The 18,238-nt window shown below is 44.3% G+C and overlaps 3 protein-coding genes across 3 annotated transcripts in view; 1 reads left to right on the forward strand and 2 right to left on the reverse strand.

Moving 5' to 3' along the window:
- cbl (Cbl proto-oncogene, E3 ubiquitin protein ligase) overlaps positions 1 to 2,295 on the reverse strand; it is a 34,306-nt gene extending 32,011 nt beyond the window's left edge. Inside the window, exon 1 of the mRNA XM_076146058.1 lies at positions 1,339 to 2,295. Within this exon, the coding sequence (XP_076002173.1) occupies positions 1,339 to 1,485 (147 nt within the window). The 5' untranslated portion in view covers positions 1,486 to 2,295. The remainder of the gene's footprint in view (positions 1 to 1,338) is intronic.
- A 1,380-nt stretch (positions 2,296 to 3,675) lies between these two features.
- Positions 3,676 to 8,122, forward strand: drc12 (dynein regulatory complex subunit 12 homolog). Its single transcript, XM_076145942.1, has 6 exons — positions 3,676 to 3,739; positions 3,823 to 3,891; positions 5,104 to 5,223; positions 5,475 to 5,567; positions 5,679 to 5,809; positions 7,994 to 8,122. The coding sequence occupies exons 1-6, from the start codon at positions 3,676 to 3,678 to the stop codon at positions 8,120 to 8,122; spliced, it is 606 nt and encodes a 201-aa protein (XP_076002057.1).
- An 8,904-nt stretch (positions 8,123 to 17,026) lies between these two features.
- The window catches only part of grik4 (glutamate receptor, ionotropic, kainate 4), a 184,138-nt gene continuing 182,926 nt past the window's right edge, over positions 17,027 to 18,238 (reverse strand). Inside the window, exon 20 of the mRNA XM_076145889.1 lies at positions 17,027 to 17,417. Coding sequence (XP_076002004.1) covers positions 17,028 to 17,417 — 390 coding nt within the window. The 3' untranslated portion in view covers position 17,027. The remainder of the gene's footprint in view (positions 17,418 to 18,238) is intronic.

The raw sequence follows: 18,238 nt of genomic DNA on the forward strand, positions 1-18,238 counted from the left end.
TTGCATGAGGTCGCTCATGTGGCTCCTTCGTCATGCTTTTGGTAACATTTAACTTGTTTCTGCATGGGGGCCGTGTTAAAGGAGAGACCGAGGTATTGGCCTCTGCTGGGCTGTGGTTTCCCTTTAGACAAAGCTGAATGATATTTTCGCTGCCATTTTAAAATGTCATGTGCAAAAATAAATACTATGGGGGTTTAGAGAGGCAAGCGACTCTTTTTCACAACACCATTGCCGCCCTTCACCTGATTATGTCACTCATTGCCATTCTGTAAACTGCAAAAGCTAATCTGACTGTGCAGCTCTGCGGTGGTTTAATGTCAACTGCTCTGTCGATTTATCTGGCTTTGCCCTTCAAGGTGTACGGACAGGCAGACCTTCTTTCTACAGAAGTGCTTAACATTCAGCTAGAGAACAAACAAAGCACCAAAAGGAGGCTACAGTGTCACTTCTGTTTTCTGATGTGCCTTAGGTGCAGCACCTCTTCACAACACAGCTGTGGAGACAACTGCAACTAGACAATCTACCACAGATGCTAATGGAACGAAACACACTGGAATGTGGGTTCCTGATAATAGCTTTGTAAAGAGATGTTGGTCTCTTAACTTAAGCGCTGTAAACCAAATGCCTCAAAGAGGAAGAAGAGACACAAAAGAGTGTCTTGTCCTCTATTCCCTCTGATAACGCTGTGTGAATCTCACAGGAAGCTGGGGGTCAAAATGCTACAGAGGGGTTTTTTTTTAAGCGACTCTCCTCTGCTAAACACCACAACTGGCCTCATTGGATACACACATTTCCTATTTTCGCTCAATGCCTTCCTATAACTCAGAGGACTCGAGCCAAACACGTTGACATGTTGGGCAAAACTGAGCTCCTGTATTGCACCTTTTCTGTCTATCTCGCCTTATATATCTTACAGCAAATGCCCGCGTTGCCATTTAACATGTAAACGTGCCCGGTAAGGCATGTCACAGCAGAACAATGGCACGTTAAAGGGGACCAGTGAGCGGAGAGTGGCACCGTACTGCCAAACAGATGTGATAAAGAGGCGCTTGTTGTGGCCCTGGGCTAATGTCACTGAACAGCATAGGCTCCGTCTTTGAGAGCGGAGCCCAGTAACCTCACACACGCGTAAAAACACGTTATACACTTGATTTGTGGAAGCCAGCAAACGTTTATTAATATTCCCCCCTGCTTAAGTTAGCCACACACATACACTCGGAGCTAAACGGGTCTGTGAGCGCAGCAGGCAAAAATTAGCTAGCTTATCACTAGTAAGCTAACCAGCTCCCCAGGCGTCCACCTCGCTAGCGCATTACCCGGATAGCTAACGTCACAAACCTTGTCCATTAGCTTCCAGCATTTCTCCACCGTCTTTTTGTCCACGGCCCCTGGCTGGTGATGGGAGTGAAGGTGGTGGTGGTGTGGCTGGAAGGCATCCTTCATCAAGCCGATGAGCCCCCCGCCTTTCTTCAGGTTCCCTGCCATGTTCGGGTTCAGCTTGGGGCGGCCAGCGCGACAGGACAGACAGACAGACTAGGCAGCGCAGTGGGGGGGTTAGGAGAAGCCGAACCGCCTCCTGGAGTTAGCTGGACCGGGCGATGGTGATCCGGCACCCCCCGGTGAGGACAGCGCCCGAGTGGCGAATTCGAGCCAGGGTCCGGCGGGGAGGGGGGTGTCGCGGGAGAGAGGGGTGACTATCGGATGAAGGCTTCCATTAGTGATGCCAACACAAGTTTGCCAGATAAATGTCCAGGTTGTGGCTAAAATAAGCCTCTCGGTCCCTTACAGCCCGCCGTGCCGCTGCAGCTAGCTGAGCCGAGCCGAGCTGCTCTCTCTCTCTTGCAGAGTCCCACGCAGGCTAATTAGAGGAACACAGGACCTGTCTCTGCTCGTCCTCAGCTGGGGGGGACAATGGCACCGCTTCTCTGCCCCGGAGCGTGTGGACTGAAGTGTGTCCTCTCCTCTTGACAAACCTCCCCCCCACCGATGTCTGATGTCGTTCCCCTTTTTTTTGTCAGCAGCTCTACTCGCCCGTGCTCACTAGTCTCGACGGGAAGTTCAGTGGCCGCGACACTGCCAGTCCTACTTCACCTCCTCCGCCTCCTCTCCGCGGGCTGAGCAGCTGGCGGCCCACGGCGCTCGTCGACGGCCGTGGAGGTGAAGCGGCACTTCGGAACGCCGAGGCTTTGGGAACGTGCACGTGAAGCGGGACGAATAAACAATAGTGGGGCTGAAACATTGCCCACCGCTCCTCTGCTTCCCCCCGTGACGTGTATGTGTGCGCGGCCCTGTGCCTTTCCTGTTCGGCCCCTTCCGCTCGCCTCGCCTCGCCGCGCCCTCCGCACAAAAAACTCCCCACCCCAAAACTTACACGCCTCCCTGTGCGCGCGGCCGCGTTCAGTTGAATGTATGAAGCGGGCGCGCGCCTCCACCCTGTGCTGCATTCACGAAAAAACGTTGACGGGATGCTGAGTGCGGCGAGCGCATTCTCCCTGCGTGGGCCCCGGTCACCCCTGACAACAAAGGACGCTTTGACACATCACACTAAAACGGATCCAATTACGCCGCCTGTGTGCCCCAGCTAAAAAGGCAACAGCGCTCCAGTCAAACGTGTGATTGGCTGGTGCTATGGTCATTCAACCATCGATCAAGCGGGACATGACTGCTGCGTTCGCGTGCTCATCAGAGGGTGGTATATGGCATAAGGTCAAATGGAGCATACATAGGTCGATTTTAGGTTAGGTTGGTTATTTAAGTGTAGGAATCGGATGCTTATCATGATGTGACCACGACTACATAATTAGAAGATAACTAAATTGTGACCAGGAATCACTGTAAATCGTGGCCCCAGGACGCATATTTTCAGATGGTTTCCCCTGTTTAATAGTGAAATCAGTTCGCTCCTCAAATAACATTCGACAAGTCAGCTCTTGTGTTTTGATTATGTATGTGTGGTGCGTAGGTCAATAGTATACAAAAAGACCCCTGACCTGCTGCCCCAGTGCTTCAACTTGAAAGACCCCCCGCCCACTTTCAAGGTTAGGGTTAACCGGCATCCTGTGGAGAGGGGGGCCAGTGCCACTTCAGGATCCACAGCCAATAATATTACCATGCATCCATGTTCATGACTTTGTTATATCTTTGGCAATCATTCTTCGTTAAAATGACCAAAAATACAACCTTCCTTCTTTCTCTCTATCTCTCTCTCTCCTCTTCCCCCTCTTTCTATACAAAAAAAAGGAACTCCAAAATATCCTACAATTGTATGCGCAATGTCATGTAAAATGTTTGCTTCAATAAAAACAAATGCCGAAAAGCTCCATTCATGTCCAGGATGTTCTGAAGAACTTAGGTTATAAGATAATATCACAGAGAATATCACAAAATAATAATTATCTCCTGGGGACAAAATAAATATCTTGGTCTCTTACATTCTATAAGTCTCCAGATAAGACTTTATTTATCTTGTTCCCTAGCGTCACGGTCACGTTTTTCTTTCTATCAACACAATTTCCAACACCGCTCGAACGCACCAGCAGTCCCATGGCAACTCACCCAACAACCAAGGCACAGCAACAATGGTTCATCCCCTTATCATGTAGTTGGAGAGGACCAAGTGTATCTGTGGTGTAGTATTGTTCAAGGACTGAACAAGAAACAGGACAGCCAGCAAACATGCCGCCTAAGAAAAAAACAAAAAACACCACCAAGAAGAAAGCAGAAAAGAAGCCAGAAAAGAGTAATTTCTGCTTTTGAGATTTCGCTGCTTTTTATGCATCTGGGTTCGTTCATAGTCTTACATTTATCGTTCTCTCCTAACAGGTGAGAATGATTTGGAGGCAACGCAAAGGCAGAGTGTTCTGGATATAGCTATTCTACAGGATCTTCTTGGTGAGCAGCAATTGTCGCACAAGTTGCTCTTTGGTTTAATGGCTACGATTGAAGTATTGCTCTTCTGTTTTGATCTGTAGGTTTCTTTTTGGCACACAACTAGTTCTGCATACTTCAACCTACAGACATCATTCAAACATCAAACTGTTCACAATATTCAGGACGTTATTACTATGACTTTTGGTGTTCATATCTTTCATATTTTAAACATTCAGCATTTTCCAGATGAAAAATCCCCTTTCAAACCCATTCAAATGTCTTCAAATGTCTTCATGCTGTCAGGCATGGTAACCATTCACACAATTTTTAGGCCTTCAGACTTCAAGCTTTCAGCCACCCATTCATATTTCATGATTTTGCACATATCGTAAGTTTAAAATATTTCATATTATAAAGATTTATCAGCCTTCCCTGTATGTGTGTATTGTTGACGCTGATTGGCTGAAATCCTCTCACTCTAAATTCAGCTGCTGGAAATTTCAACTTCAAAAAATGTGTTAACCTCTTAATAAGAAATCATTCAGACATTTTTCAGGCCTTCATACTTCAATCTTCAGGCAGTTATTCTCCTTCTTCTTTTTCTTCTTCACACCTTTCAGCAATTGCAGTAACAGCGCACCTTCTTCAGGAAATGCATTTCTAGTTTAACAATAGATTTGTCCAATACCACAGTTATGTGTTGTTTTTGCACATTATATCCAGGTTCAAACTATGGATTCATTTTATATTCTTGCTATTGATGCTGAAACACAACAAATACTCTCAATGTGTCATGGTCGGTGTCCTCATACCATGTTTGTCAGTGTGTGTTGTGAAACTCTAAGTTGTCAACACAAGTCCCCAACAGTATCACCAAGAAAAGTATTGGCTCACAGGTCACAGGTCAAGACCGACAAATCTAAGTCAAAACACAAGTCTTTTAAACTTTAAGTTTCAATTCCTGTATAAGTTATTTTTACAGTCAATTCAAACGAATTCTGAATGATTTGCAAACCACACAACCACAATGCATAAGATAGTTAGACAGTTTGAGCTACCTGGGGATCATTATACAGCAGTAAACTACATTTCATTAATACTAATGTTGTTTTACCTTGGTGGATTTTGAGGGAAGGTCTTAAGTGGATTGTATTTTCACGCAAAGGTTTGAACTCCTGTTTCCACAACTGGTATTTACATTCATGCATGCATGTGTTCGTGTGTTGATGTCAGCCATACAGAGCGATTCAGTGAGGAGAGCCCAGACTGACAGCACTGACCTGAGGAGACGCATGAGAGACGGCGAGCAGAGGCTGCTGCAAGAGAGACGAGACCATAGGGACGTCAACTCAGGTACAGGGACAGACATGAAGTGAATGTATAATTACGTTCTCCTTTATTAACATGCAGTAATAGCTTAGAGAGAGAGTTCCCACCCCTGTGAGAATGCGGCCAAGCTGCATGTTTGGCCAGCTTTAGGTTTGGGAGATTAAGTCAGTTTAATTAGCTGGGTGATTGGGGTGAAGTTGATTGCTGTCAGCCTGACCAAGTCAATCAGCAGAGGAAGGTGAAGTTTGACATCACTGATATGATTGTAATTTCAGACCTTAGTCGCCAGTATAAGACCATGCAAGCAGAGCTGACCCACAAGGCGACGAGGTTGGAGGAGGAGGTCAGCAGGTTGACAGGAGAGCTGGGTATGGATACATCTGCTAATAACTCCCTCACATGAACAAACACTGACACAGAGGAGCGCCGGCGTAAATTCCCACATTAACAGTGACAACACGCCTGTCTGCATTTCACAGCCCAGTGTCAGAAGGAATTGAGGGCAGAGAAAAGGCAGCGTGAGCAGGTGGAGCGGGAGAAAGACGCCGCCATCGCTGAGCTCCAATACAAGCTGGATAACATGGAGTCCGACTACGAGAAGATCCTGCATGTGAGTGCGAGCGTGAGCCAAATCGCACAACACAGATACAGAATCAAATACTGAAACAAAGCATTCAAGGCAGATTCTGAAGAAGAAGAAGAAGAAGTTCACATGGAGGATGGGGAAGTTACACAGAGTTATTACTACACCCCTGTACTCTAATGCAATCTATTACAAACCCTGCAATCAATCCTGTAAATCCATGTATAATGTTGAGTTTTGATCTGGCTCTAACTTGTTTTTTTGTTTTTCCACCCTATTTACATACAGAATATTACAAACGCCTCTCAGTCAGATGCAAAACAATCACAACACCATCACAAACCTCAAATTACCTCGAAATTACAATCGAAATCCTTATGCCAGAATGTCAACAAAGGCTGAATGTTTTAAAGTAGAACACAACTAATATTCAATTTTTGAGACCAATAGCTGTATATATGGATAAAATATCAGCTTTCTGCAGTTTGTATTCAGTCGTTAAGGAGTTGTACAGGAAATAATTGTGCTTATTTGATCGTAACCTCTATCTGAGTGGATCATTGTGCTGCAGAATAAAAGCTTTCAATTGTGCCACACGGTTTGCAGAATTGAGCTTACACAATCAAAGCCTACCAGGAACACATGGACGTGCCCTCGGTGTGCTTGTGCACAAGATTTAGTGCTTTATACTGGTCGCCGTTGTAAGATGTGAATGAAGGAGCCATTGTTGATTGAGGTTGGAGATTGTGGGACCAAACTTAGGCTGATATTTACAACCCTGTTAACGGTATTTATACAATTGTGTTCTTGTTGCTTTGCATTGCCCCCCTCCAAGGTTCACCTGGAGGCAGAGGACTGATAACATTCCTTCCCCAGCGGTGGGGCTGTTAAATGACCCCTCCTGATGACCAGATATGTGTGGGGGCTTTATCTGATTCTTGAGGTTTCAATAGATTCTATGAGATCCGAGACTCTTTTCATATTTTCTGTAAGATGATTGCAAATTATATCTGTTTGTTGTTACTGTAAGTGATCCCTGATAAGTGAGCCACTGGTAAAATGATCTTGAATTACCACAGAATCAAAGTAGCGATATCAGGATTAAATATGTGTGGCACACCTCTCTGTGAGCGACCCACCATGTGATGAGACTGAGAATACTTGTAGGTCATGAGATGATTACATACATCCTGTGACCAGAGCAGGGTGACCAATTACCTCAAAGATGTACTGAATTTAGTTTGATCCTTTGTTTGGTTTGGAGATGTAATGGGGAGCAGCAAAGAGCCTATTGAGCTTTCTGTGATAAGAACCTCTGCACTACGCTTTGTGTCATTTCCACATTGCTGCATGCTAACTGTCTATTTATGTTCTGATCCGGTTACATACATATTTGTTTACCATAAATATATAATACTTATTTGTAATATTTATGTTTCCATAAATATGTAATGGTAAATTGGGACTCAGTGCTTTGTTTTGTCCTCTGTCTTTGTGACTGACTATATTGTAGGTGGCTGATTACTCTTTGTGCAGTGAGTCTAGTTTCTAGGGCCTTGTTGTTGCTGCAATCACTAGAAGGGATTAGGTCCTGTCTAGATTGAGTTGTGCGGCATCAAATGCATAACGATTATTCACCGGAGTAGAGGCTAATCATTGGGATAGTTATACTGAGTGCAGTGAGCATCTGCACCTGGCCTGTCAGACAGGTGGGGATGGTAGAGCCTCAAGGCGTAGCAGTCACTGCCTCTGAACTGAAAGTCAGTCCCTAAACTCAGATACATCTAAGCCTACCGACTCCTGTGTGACCTCAGGTCTGTACCAGGTCTGTACCGAGTGATTTAGCCTTAGTCTAAAACAAGAGTGTCTTTGATGTCAACTTAATGATAAACAAAGCCTGTGTTCCCAGTACCTGAACAGAGAATTGAAACGTAAATCCTGATTCAAAAGAAACAGGGTCAGATTATTCAGTCCAAATCATCAGCATTTAACCTTTAATATATGGAGTCACATCAATTAGGTCTTGGAAATGTAAATGACAAACATTTCTCTTGGAAGTCAGAGTGGGATCATGCAATCTTCACTTTGAGACTGGTATCCGCCATCGGACCAGTGACGGTCCTCATCATTGCACTATTTAAAAAGCCCCCATTCTGTATGATTTCAGGGTGATTCCCACATCTAAAGTCTTATCTCTGACTTTTTCTGTAGGATACTCTGGACAACCTGACGACCCAGCTGTCTGTGGCTCGACAGGGCTGGGAGGACAAAAGCACCGCCAGCCATCAAGAATACAAGGAGCTGCTCGCAGACTTTGGACTGAATCCTCTGGACATCTAAGCGGCAGGGTCCTGACAAATGACAGCAGTTATTCTTCTCGGTGACACATATCTACGCTCCCTTCCGTTTGAAACACTGCGGTGTCTGGAGTTGGTTTGATTGGAATTGGCATCCACGACAGTATCAATTTGCAACTCCAGGTTTGCGATGCCAAACACAGTGGTGGATGTTTTATTATTTAATATGCAGTCATCGGAGTGCATAATAGATTCTGTGCATGCAGTGAATACTTCATCATGTAATATGTGCAGTGCTGTGTAGTGCCCACTAGATGTAGCAAATGACTGCTTATAGGATGAGAGGAGGCAGCCAGGTGGTGCAGTCAGTTTCAGTATTTGTATTTTATAACAGTCTATATACTTTGCTTTGTTTGAAGTATGTCATCAGTGTAGCAATGCGGTATAGAATGAATGAAAGCAGAGCATATACACCGTACAAAAGTGTAAGAAACCCCCCCCCATCCCAGCTATAATGATCTCACAGTACTACTATATACCTACTCGCACTATCTGGGAGCCAATTATTGTAACAAGCAATGCAGCGGAAGCCAAAAATTGCTACTGAACCACAGGGCGAGACAGTGAGACGGCGTTTTATCACCTTGGCAGTGACATCAACCGTGAGGAATCTGGAAATCGGGAGATAAGGAAAAAGTAGAAAGAAAAAGTTCTGTTCAGCACAAAGCAAAGTAGAGGCAGACGGAAGGAACTGATAAACAAAATAACAAGTAATGACGCAGGAAATATGATTTAGCCATTCAGCCTTGATTAAACTGCCATTTCCCCCGTGGGAAGTAAGATAAACAGATTTGACTTGCAAGGCTGTCATTTATGGGTCCATTTCATGGCCCAGTGCAATTTTTTTTAGCCCCTCATCTGTTAGGTAATGAATCATTTACTGAGGGATTGAGATAATTCAGCGTTCTAATGACCAATTAACACAGAGACTCAGAGGCTTTTATCAGCAAACCAATATTTTCTCCTCCAGCCATAAGCCGGTTTTCTCCTGCAGATGGGAGGTGTTTGGGTTTAATAATGGGGTTGACTGCAGTGGTCCCTGTCCTCAAGGTGCGATAAGAATATTGCATCTGTCTGACGCTAAAGCAAAGGAGCAAAAGGACAAAAGTAATAGCCGAATGATTTAGTGCACATTTACCAAGTTCCCTTTTGGTTTTCTTCAGCTTCACTCAGCGTTTCCTCCTCAGCTGAGAAGGAAACGCTCCAGACTGTTTGTGTACTCGGTACATCTGATTAATGAACCCATTCTAATTGGAATCCTGCTAATATTTGCATACCACAGTTTGAACATTTGCTCAGAGGTATTTGATAGAAGTCGACGTGGGGTTCAATATTTGAGAAATTTTATTCAAGGACAGTGAGACTTTGCATGCCAACATCCAACACAGATTACATTGTGTGAATGCTGAAAGAAATCAGGTCCATTTTCTGTTTGCTGGTTTTAGTTTGTTGGCTGATTAAACACACTAATTCATGGATGTTTTCAGTTTTCTCAACAACACCTCATGTTGTGGTGCCATTGGAATGAACCCCTGTGTCTGTGTGTGTGTGTGTGTGTGTGTGTGTGTTTGTGATGTGCTGTTGGTAATGATGTAGCTCACCTCCAGCTGATGAAATTTAGATGCCCACACTGAATTGTCAAGGAGGCCTGTGCGACATGTTCACGCTCCACACTAGGCAGTCAATGCTTGTCCATCTGTAGACATTGAGTCTTTATACTTGGCAGACAGATCTGTGTGGTCCCAAAATGAGGCCCTAGTGGCTGGTTAGATGCTGTTCAACCATAGCTATGTTGATGACCCCTCTGTTTATATATGTAGTTTTGTTCTCGCATCTGTGTATGTCCTGTCGTGTGTGTGTGTGTGTGTGTGTGTGTGTGTGTGTGTGTGTGTGTTGCTGTGGGTAGCCGATGCACCTCCAGCTGATGAATCCAGATGCCCACCCTGTGATTTCCCATGGAGGCGTATCTAGTCAGCGTGTGTGCAGGGGCAAGAGAGAGAGAGAGAGAGAGAGAGAGAGAGAGAGAGAGCGAGAGAGAGAGAGAGAGAGAGAGATCACACCCAAACCAAGATAATTCCAGTTAACATGGAAGGTGAAACGATCATGAAACCAGTCTGCCATGAAAATAAAAATTCCAATTAAAAGCAAAATTGAGACACATACACACACAAACAAGCTTTCAGGTTTGACCGATTTCTAATGCTAATTTAACTTGACAGTAAAAATACTTCCTGATTTTCCGTACATAACTCAGACTACAAATACGATGAAATCAAAGGTACCCCGGTGAGATGAATGTATTTGTTTTCATGGCTTTGCTTTCAGATTTTCAAGGTTTTTAAAGCCTTACGAAGATCCACGATAGCTTTAGTGCCGTGTGTTTTCGAGCTATTAAGTGCATCCTCTTTTCATTGTAAAACTGAATAAATAAAAACTCAATGATGGAGGTCAGCACAAATATAAACTGAAATTGAAATGGCCAAACAACTCAACTCGCCAATAAAACTAAATTGTCAGTGTAACAAAATGTGAAATTAATATTGGAGTAAAAACAAAGAAAATGGGACTAAAAATGCCTTGACAACAACATACTTGAGCACAAGAGCGCACACACACACACACACACACACACACACACACACACACACACACACACACACACACACACACACACCTTGCAATCAATGCCCGCCTATCTGAGGCCCATCGATCAAGGCAGGAATGAATAGTGAGGGAACAAAACAGCAAGTAAATGAAGCTCCATTTTATTTCTCTGAAAGACAAACAATGTCAAGATGTTTTGGTCAATATGTTCAACAACAACTGAACAAAAGGTTGTGTACAGGCTGTGATGGCGGCGCGCCGTGGACAGATTACTAGCACTGTGAATACCTCTTCTTTAAGCACACAACAACGAGCCTTTTGCAATAATTTGTCAACAAATCAATAAGAGCTTTCATTTAAATCTGTGCACTGTCTAATTATGTAATAGGTAGTTTCTGTTAACAGTGTCTGATATCTTTCAGTGGCATTCATAGAACCAATGTTTGTGGCTGTAATGGGCAGATGTGTACATGCACAGTATTAACCTTAGGGAATCTGCTGCCAGACAGAGGAAATTGAAAGAATAGATTCAACGGAGGTGATTAGAAATCAATGAGATGAGCTCCAGAGCAGAGTTACAGAGCTCATTTAGATCCCACACAATTCTAAACACCGGAGGTCTGATGTCTGGGAAAATGGGCTTGTTAGGCTTAAATGGTATTACATGAGGGGAGCCCTGAATGGTCATCATATTTATTTACATGGAATGAGCTGATACACAAAGCCTCACTTCAAGTATATGAGTTTGTAGCACTGCAACACACTCATTACTCATTAATCTTTAATCCCTCAAGAATAACAATCAGCTGCAGTGAAGTGAATTTTTTACACACCTCTGCATGCGCTCAGTGCTCATCATGGGCTTCATAAATCCAACAGCTGCTAGGCAGTAGTGGGTATGGATGCACTTAATTTATAGACCTGGAGCACCAGAGGCAGGAGGAGAAGCGTGATGTAATAAACTTGACACTGTTTTGACGTACAGGTTATGGGGTGTGTGTGTGTGTGTGTGTGTGTGTGTGTGTGTGTGTGTGTGTGTGTGTGTGTGTGTGTGTGTGTGTGTGTGTGTGCGCGCGCGCGCATGTTCATGTGTTCATGTGCTCATCTGGGTGTGATTGCGTGGAGGTGCACTGTGACATGCAGGTGGTGTCGTGCAGAAACACTTGTCATCTTTAATGCCGCAGTGGAGAGAGAGCGAGACAGGCACTCGGAGCAAGCGAGAGAGAGAGAGAGAGAGAGAGAGAGAGAGAGAGAGAGCGAGAGAGAGAGAGAGAGAGCGAGAGAGAGAGAGAGAGAGAGAGAGAGAACGACAGAGAGAGGTCTGAATTAAACAGTGAATAAGATACAAGAGGAGGTGTTGTATTCACTATCCTGAGGAGAAAGAAACAAAGAAAACCTCACACCAAACCTCACAGTGATAGATGGAGCGCGGCTGAGTGGATGCATTCACATTTAGTACATTAGCGAGCTGTTAAACTCATTAGCCTCAGTCAGGCTTCCAACCCAGACAAATCCTCAGCTGCTCAACCAATTCACGAGTGTAGACGTTAATTTAGAAGTGATGAGAGAGAACAAGAGGTACACGCATCGTTTCCCATCTGATTCACTCAACAACTGTCGTGTTTACTCAGCTAGAAAACTCTACACCCTCACACCCAGCTCACGCTCTGCATGTGTCACTACAAAACAGGTACAATGTCAGCTTGTTTAACAAAGTGCACTCTGAAGCTAGAGTAAGCAGTGACTTCCATACTGGCACCGCAACACTGACTCCCCCAAACTCCCATACCACCATCAAGTCAGTAGAACATCACACCTGAGGGATCTGAGGGTCCAGGGTTCAAGTCCCTGTTAATACACTGAGGTGCTGATCATTAAGGTGCACTTCATAAATAATCCTATGCTTCAAAATCTAATTCCTATCACGAGCCCTCTGCATTACATCAAGGTTAGAAGCTTGGCCTGCAGAAACGTGGGACCAGGTGCCTCTCCAGAGCTTTCTATACTTTATCAGTGCTAGTTGGCAGGTTAGAGTTATGCTTAAGGTTACAATGCAGTACAACTTTATGATCCACCATGGCGACCGTTTGTCTTAGGCCACAGCAGAGACACAGTGACAGACAAGGAACAAACGAGGGCGAAAGGTTAGATTTGTTCTGTTCAGGAGTTTGTGAAGGTGGTGTACTGATGCCTGTTCAGAAGCTATAGCCTACTGTCACAGTCTGAAACTTAGAAGGTCAGATACATCAGAGTAAGAAGACACAAAACCAGAGCCACACAAATCAGAGGCTGTTTAAAGAAATGTATTTACAACGGAATAAAAATGTCAACATAGGAAAATAAAGCATGAGATAATAGCAGCCAGACCCTGCCGCCGTCTCTCCCTGTGGTCTCACAGAGAAGGTCGCCCGGTGTTTCAGTGGGATTTGTTTTAATTTTTACTCTACTGCTTTTCTGCCTTCAAGGTAATTGGCAATCTTATTCCAACCACGCTTGATTTAGCAGCCCTGTAAGTGTTTTCAGTGTGGAGAAGTTTGCAGCCGGAGCCGCTGTACTCTCAGGAGTTTCTAAGTGACATTCAGTAAATGGGTAGTTTAGAGAGCAGCGAATGAAATGTGGGTCTGAAGATGTACAGATGGTTTCAATGAACTGTCAGTACATTAGTTTTTAACCATATGTTCACAATCTGTGTATGCATGAGTAAATGACATGACAATGAAAACATTATGCAAATCGTTGTGTAACTCTTTCCTATTAGCATAAATGACAGATGAAGCTGGTTAAAAATAGATAATTCATTGGATATCCTTTTGATCATCTTAAAGTACAACAGGTCTCCCATGTTGGTCCTTGAGTACAAAAGTACTATTTGGATGCTCTGTCCTTCACTTTGGACAAAGTAACTTGACCTACAATGGACCTAGAATTACTTTGTATAAAGAAACAATAAATAGTGTAACTTCGCCTTCTAAACTGTGTCCAATCAGTACACAAAGCACTTGGGTGGAGGCCAGAGGACACTTGAGCAGAAAGAAGCCATGTCCACCAAACCCGCGGTGTGGCAGCACTTGGCACTAACAGACAGTGTCGTACTGTGAGTAATGTGAGGTTTGTGTTTTTCAGTTGTGCGAAAACGTAACATGGTGTCATTTGTGTTTATTGGAGTTAATTATGAAACTCAGTTTGTGCAACAAAATGTTTGTACGAGGATGTGTGTTATTTTTCAAGCATGTAACCACACACACACACACAACACATGTAGTTTGTGCCACAGGCCAATGAAAACTCCTTGAACAAGCCTTGCACTATGAATGTAACGCAGTACTCCTGGCAGCCTTATGCTATATTTACACACTTGCTCCAGTACTCATTAGTTATGGATTAGATGCACTGGTGGTATTGCCTCCTCAGTAGATTGTAGCTATTTCCTCCTCTATTCCCTCTTATTTCTCCAGGGTGCCGAATAAAGCAGATTCACTGCTGTTGCAAACACTGATGTGTTCTTGCGGGAGTTCAGACGCTCTGCAGGACTGAGTGAAAATGCAATCAGAGGTCCAGAAAGACTTTGGTACGGCTGATTCAATTTACCTCCAGAGAATGGAAATAAGCCGCTCAATTAATTCCACTCTATAATTCCATTCACTATTGTTGGAAGTTAACGTTTAAAACCAACAACCACAACGCCAACTGACGACTCAAAATCAGTGCAATTGTGCAAATACTGCAGTTCCATCCAGGTTCACCAGCTTCTCAATTATCAACCGTGAGCATTTATCCAAGAACTGAAATTCCATTAATATAGCAACAGATTGAATCAGTGGTTTTAATTTAGTGATAGTTAAGTATTTTATAACAATGCCTTCATTCAGGTTGTTACTTTAAATGATCATATTTTCACAATGTTTGACAGTGATAACCTGCAGATAAAAAGTAATGGCGACAAAAAGCAGAAATGGATAATTGTGTGACAGAGATAATGTGTGGTGATTTCAAGCAGTGTTTGGCAGGTGGCCGACGTTTGAACCAGAATGACTAACATTATTGGATGGGGAGATTTAAACTAATGACGTGCCGGTGCCAAACGAGAAGCAGAGCAGACAGGTGGGCGAGTCTCAGTGGTATACAGCAGCAAACTAGGAAAATAAGGAAGTTCATGTATCAAAGATCCTTAAAATTCTGTCGCTGGTGTTTTGTTCTCATTGATTCATCTTTCTATGAATAATGTGGCATGAAGTGATATAACTCCAAAATCATTCTCTATACCCGTAAATCGGGAAGGTACACAGCCAAGAATGTCATGGGAAAACTAAGGTGGGAGGCTCTGATAGTCTCCCAAACCATTGGAACCATCTGATTGGTTGAAATTCCTGTGAAGACGCAGGTGTGAAGTGGAACATAAAGCACAGAAAAACTAAGAGAAGGGCAAGATGGAGCAGATAGAGGAGCATCTCCCAGACATTTAAGATCCACGGTGCAATTTCTTTCACATCTATTCAATTTCCTGATTCCATCTGTGGTTTCTTAACATTGTGGTTCTAGAAATGTGACACTGATCCCGCCAACGTGCTTTGTTTGAAGGTGGAATCACGTCAGAGCACCGCAGACAAACTTCTCACTGCAAAGGCCCCAGTTGTTTCTTGTTGTATTCAAAACTCAGGACCTTCTTGCTGTGAGCCAACAGAACAAACCACCAAGACCCATCAAATCCCACCAATAAATCCAAACTGAAATTTGTGAGTTGAGTGATTATTAACGATTTAATCAATCGCCTGAATCACTTCAGCTCCACTTTGATTTACAACCTTCCCCTAATCACTGAAAGTGAAGTGATACACAACGGACTAAATCATCTTTTATTACATCTCAATGTGCACCAACACAGAACTTGGATATGCCAGGAAGTTAATTCAAATTTTTATATTCAGGAATATTAATTTTTTTGGTGAGGACATCAAAACACTCCTCCAAGCAGCGTACAAAATATCACATTCAATAAAAGTTTGACTGCTTGACATTCTGAAGGAGCAAGTCGAAAAGTCCGACTTTGCCAAGGACTTTGCGTTTTGGTTCATTTTTCTCCATCAGATAATGAACTGTGCTTCATTCATACACAGGCGGACAATCTCATTGTGAACAAAGCCGAATTCGTGGTTGAATGGGTGAGATGGAGAAGACGCGGCAGTGCAGGGAGTCACGACTGCACTTCTGTCACAGAGTGTGTGTGTGTGTGTGTGTTTGTGTGAGAGACGCTCTTATGATTGTGTATAAATTTTGGGAGCAGAGTATCATAAAAGCACAGAACTGGAACAGCAGACGAGACAATAAATGTGTTGCGGTATTAAGCACAGACCGAAGGCCGAAGTGATGATAAGACAGAGACAGAGCGGCAGGGGGAAATAAATGGATCTGTGTGTGTGTGTGTGTGTGTGTGTGTGTGTGTTTGAGTGCAGATATTCTAAACAGGGCGTCATAATTCCGAATAATCAGCAGCCGCTTCAGCATTCGCTCACCTGCCAACACCTCTGCCATCACCTGCCAACATCGCTGTCTTTCAGAGATACTAACAGTTAAAACATCTTTTAATAGAATATCACTACTATAAAACAACTGTGTGTTTGTGTGTGTGTGTCTCTGTGGGTGCAGTCGGTGTGTTGTTGTCTTCTGAAGGCCGTGGCGCTTTCACTCAGCCACAAAACAATACAAACTTACAATTTTGGCACTTTCAACATAAAAGATCTGAAGGGCGGCGACCTTGAGCTAGTCCGTTGCAGTTTTGCAGTTCTTCAGAAGCTCGTTCCTACAGGACGTAGAGGTTGTGAGATAAAAAAAACAAAACTTGTGGGAAGTTTTGTGTCTTTTAAGAACAACAGAAGAACAATACCCAGTACTGATAATCCAACAGAGGAGGGAAATAATTTAAAAAAAGGAATGAAAAAAAAGAGACGGCACGATGATAAATGAGTGAAAATACTGCATAGTACAAAAGCCCAGCGGCTTCTTTTGTCCGGTGTGTTCTACGCGGTGCAGAGAGCCAACAGGGACGGACCGCAATGTGACAGACTCATCAGTTTTTCCTGCGACCAAGGAAAAATTCACCCAAGGAGATTTCCAAAAGTGAGTGCTGGCTGAGGCCTGTGGGAACGGGAGGAGGTCCACAGCTCTGCCCCGCCCTGTAAAGTCAGACTCGGGACGGCGGAATCAAGCACGAGCCATGTGATCTCTCTCATCCCCCGGGCAGTGCAGAGGTGGCTGCTGGGAAACGTGTGTGCCGCAAACTGTGGCCGCTATTCAGGTTCACTGCTATTTGTGGTCTTCTCCCACTCTATGCTCTCGTCGCTGTGCGTGGGAGACGGCAGGGTCCCGGTGGCGCCGGCCGGACGCATCCTCAGTCCCTGGAAGCGCCGGCACTCGGGGCAAATGCGGATGTGGCTACATCCCCTCGCCACCAGCGCCGCCTCCTGAGCCAGTCTGTGGGAAAGAGGCTCAGGCAGGCCGGTGCCCGAGCACAGTTTGCCGTTGCTGAGGCTGGCGGCGGCTGCTCGCGCCCGCCGCTCCTCCAGGGGCAGAGGTCGCGGCCGCAGTATGGAAGACGACCGCCGACGCCTCACCTGCAGGCTGTCGCGACACAGGACGATGCCCTGGAGCTCCCGCATCATCTCCTCACACGCCGACTGCTGCAAGCACACACAGGGAGAGAGAGAGAGTGAGGGCAGAGGGGGACAAGCGATGGAGAGAGAGTGGAGAGGAGAGAGAGGCCGGACGATTCACTGACTAACTGACCAGATTAGGATGTTCACAGACGTATAAAGTAGAAATTCATTGGTTATCTTTAGAGGTCATTTAGTTGATGTATCTTTAATATTAAGCAATAGAACGAGTGCATAAACTTAATTACTGATCTGTAAACTAAACTGTTCAGTACAAATCTAAAGAATAAAAGGAATCACTATGTTTAAGTGCCCACATAACATCGGTGTTTACCACTTTGTTGTTGTATGTGTGTGTGTGTGTGTGCTGGCAGCCTTGATGCTTAAACCAACACTAAGCTGTAAGCGAGGTGAAAAAGGTAGGTGGTTCTACTTGTTTCTATGGCGACCTCTTTGTTCACACACCCCCTTCTCATGTCCAACCAGGGCTGCTTCATCAACAGTATGGACACACAGCAGCAGCCGGCACGTTCTGTGCCTTTAAATTTAATGGCCATGATTTAGTGAGTGAGGCCAGTCGCTGCCTGCTTGCTCGACTCAAACAAATGCTGCACACACACAGACACACACACACACGCACACACGCACACACACACACACACACACACACACATAAACACATCTAGAGTCTATAAGATAGAAAAGTGTACAATATCAATTGAAAAAAGAGAGAAATCACATGAGGGGGTTTTTGACTTTCACATACTGAACGTTTATTGAATAAAAATCACAGTGACGAGAAGACAATTATGAAGTTTTGTTTAAATGAGTCACATAAGTATGGACGA

The sequence above is a fragment of the Genypterus blacodes genome, unplaced genomic scaffold, assembly GCF_046128005.1.
Source record: "Genypterus blacodes isolate CSIRO-AG114 ecotype Tasmania unplaced genomic scaffold, CSIRO-AGI_Gbla_v1 ptg000032l_1, whole genome shotgun sequence".
NCBI lineage: Eukaryota > Metazoa > Chordata > Actinopteri > Ophidiiformes > Ophidiidae > Genypterus > Genypterus blacodes.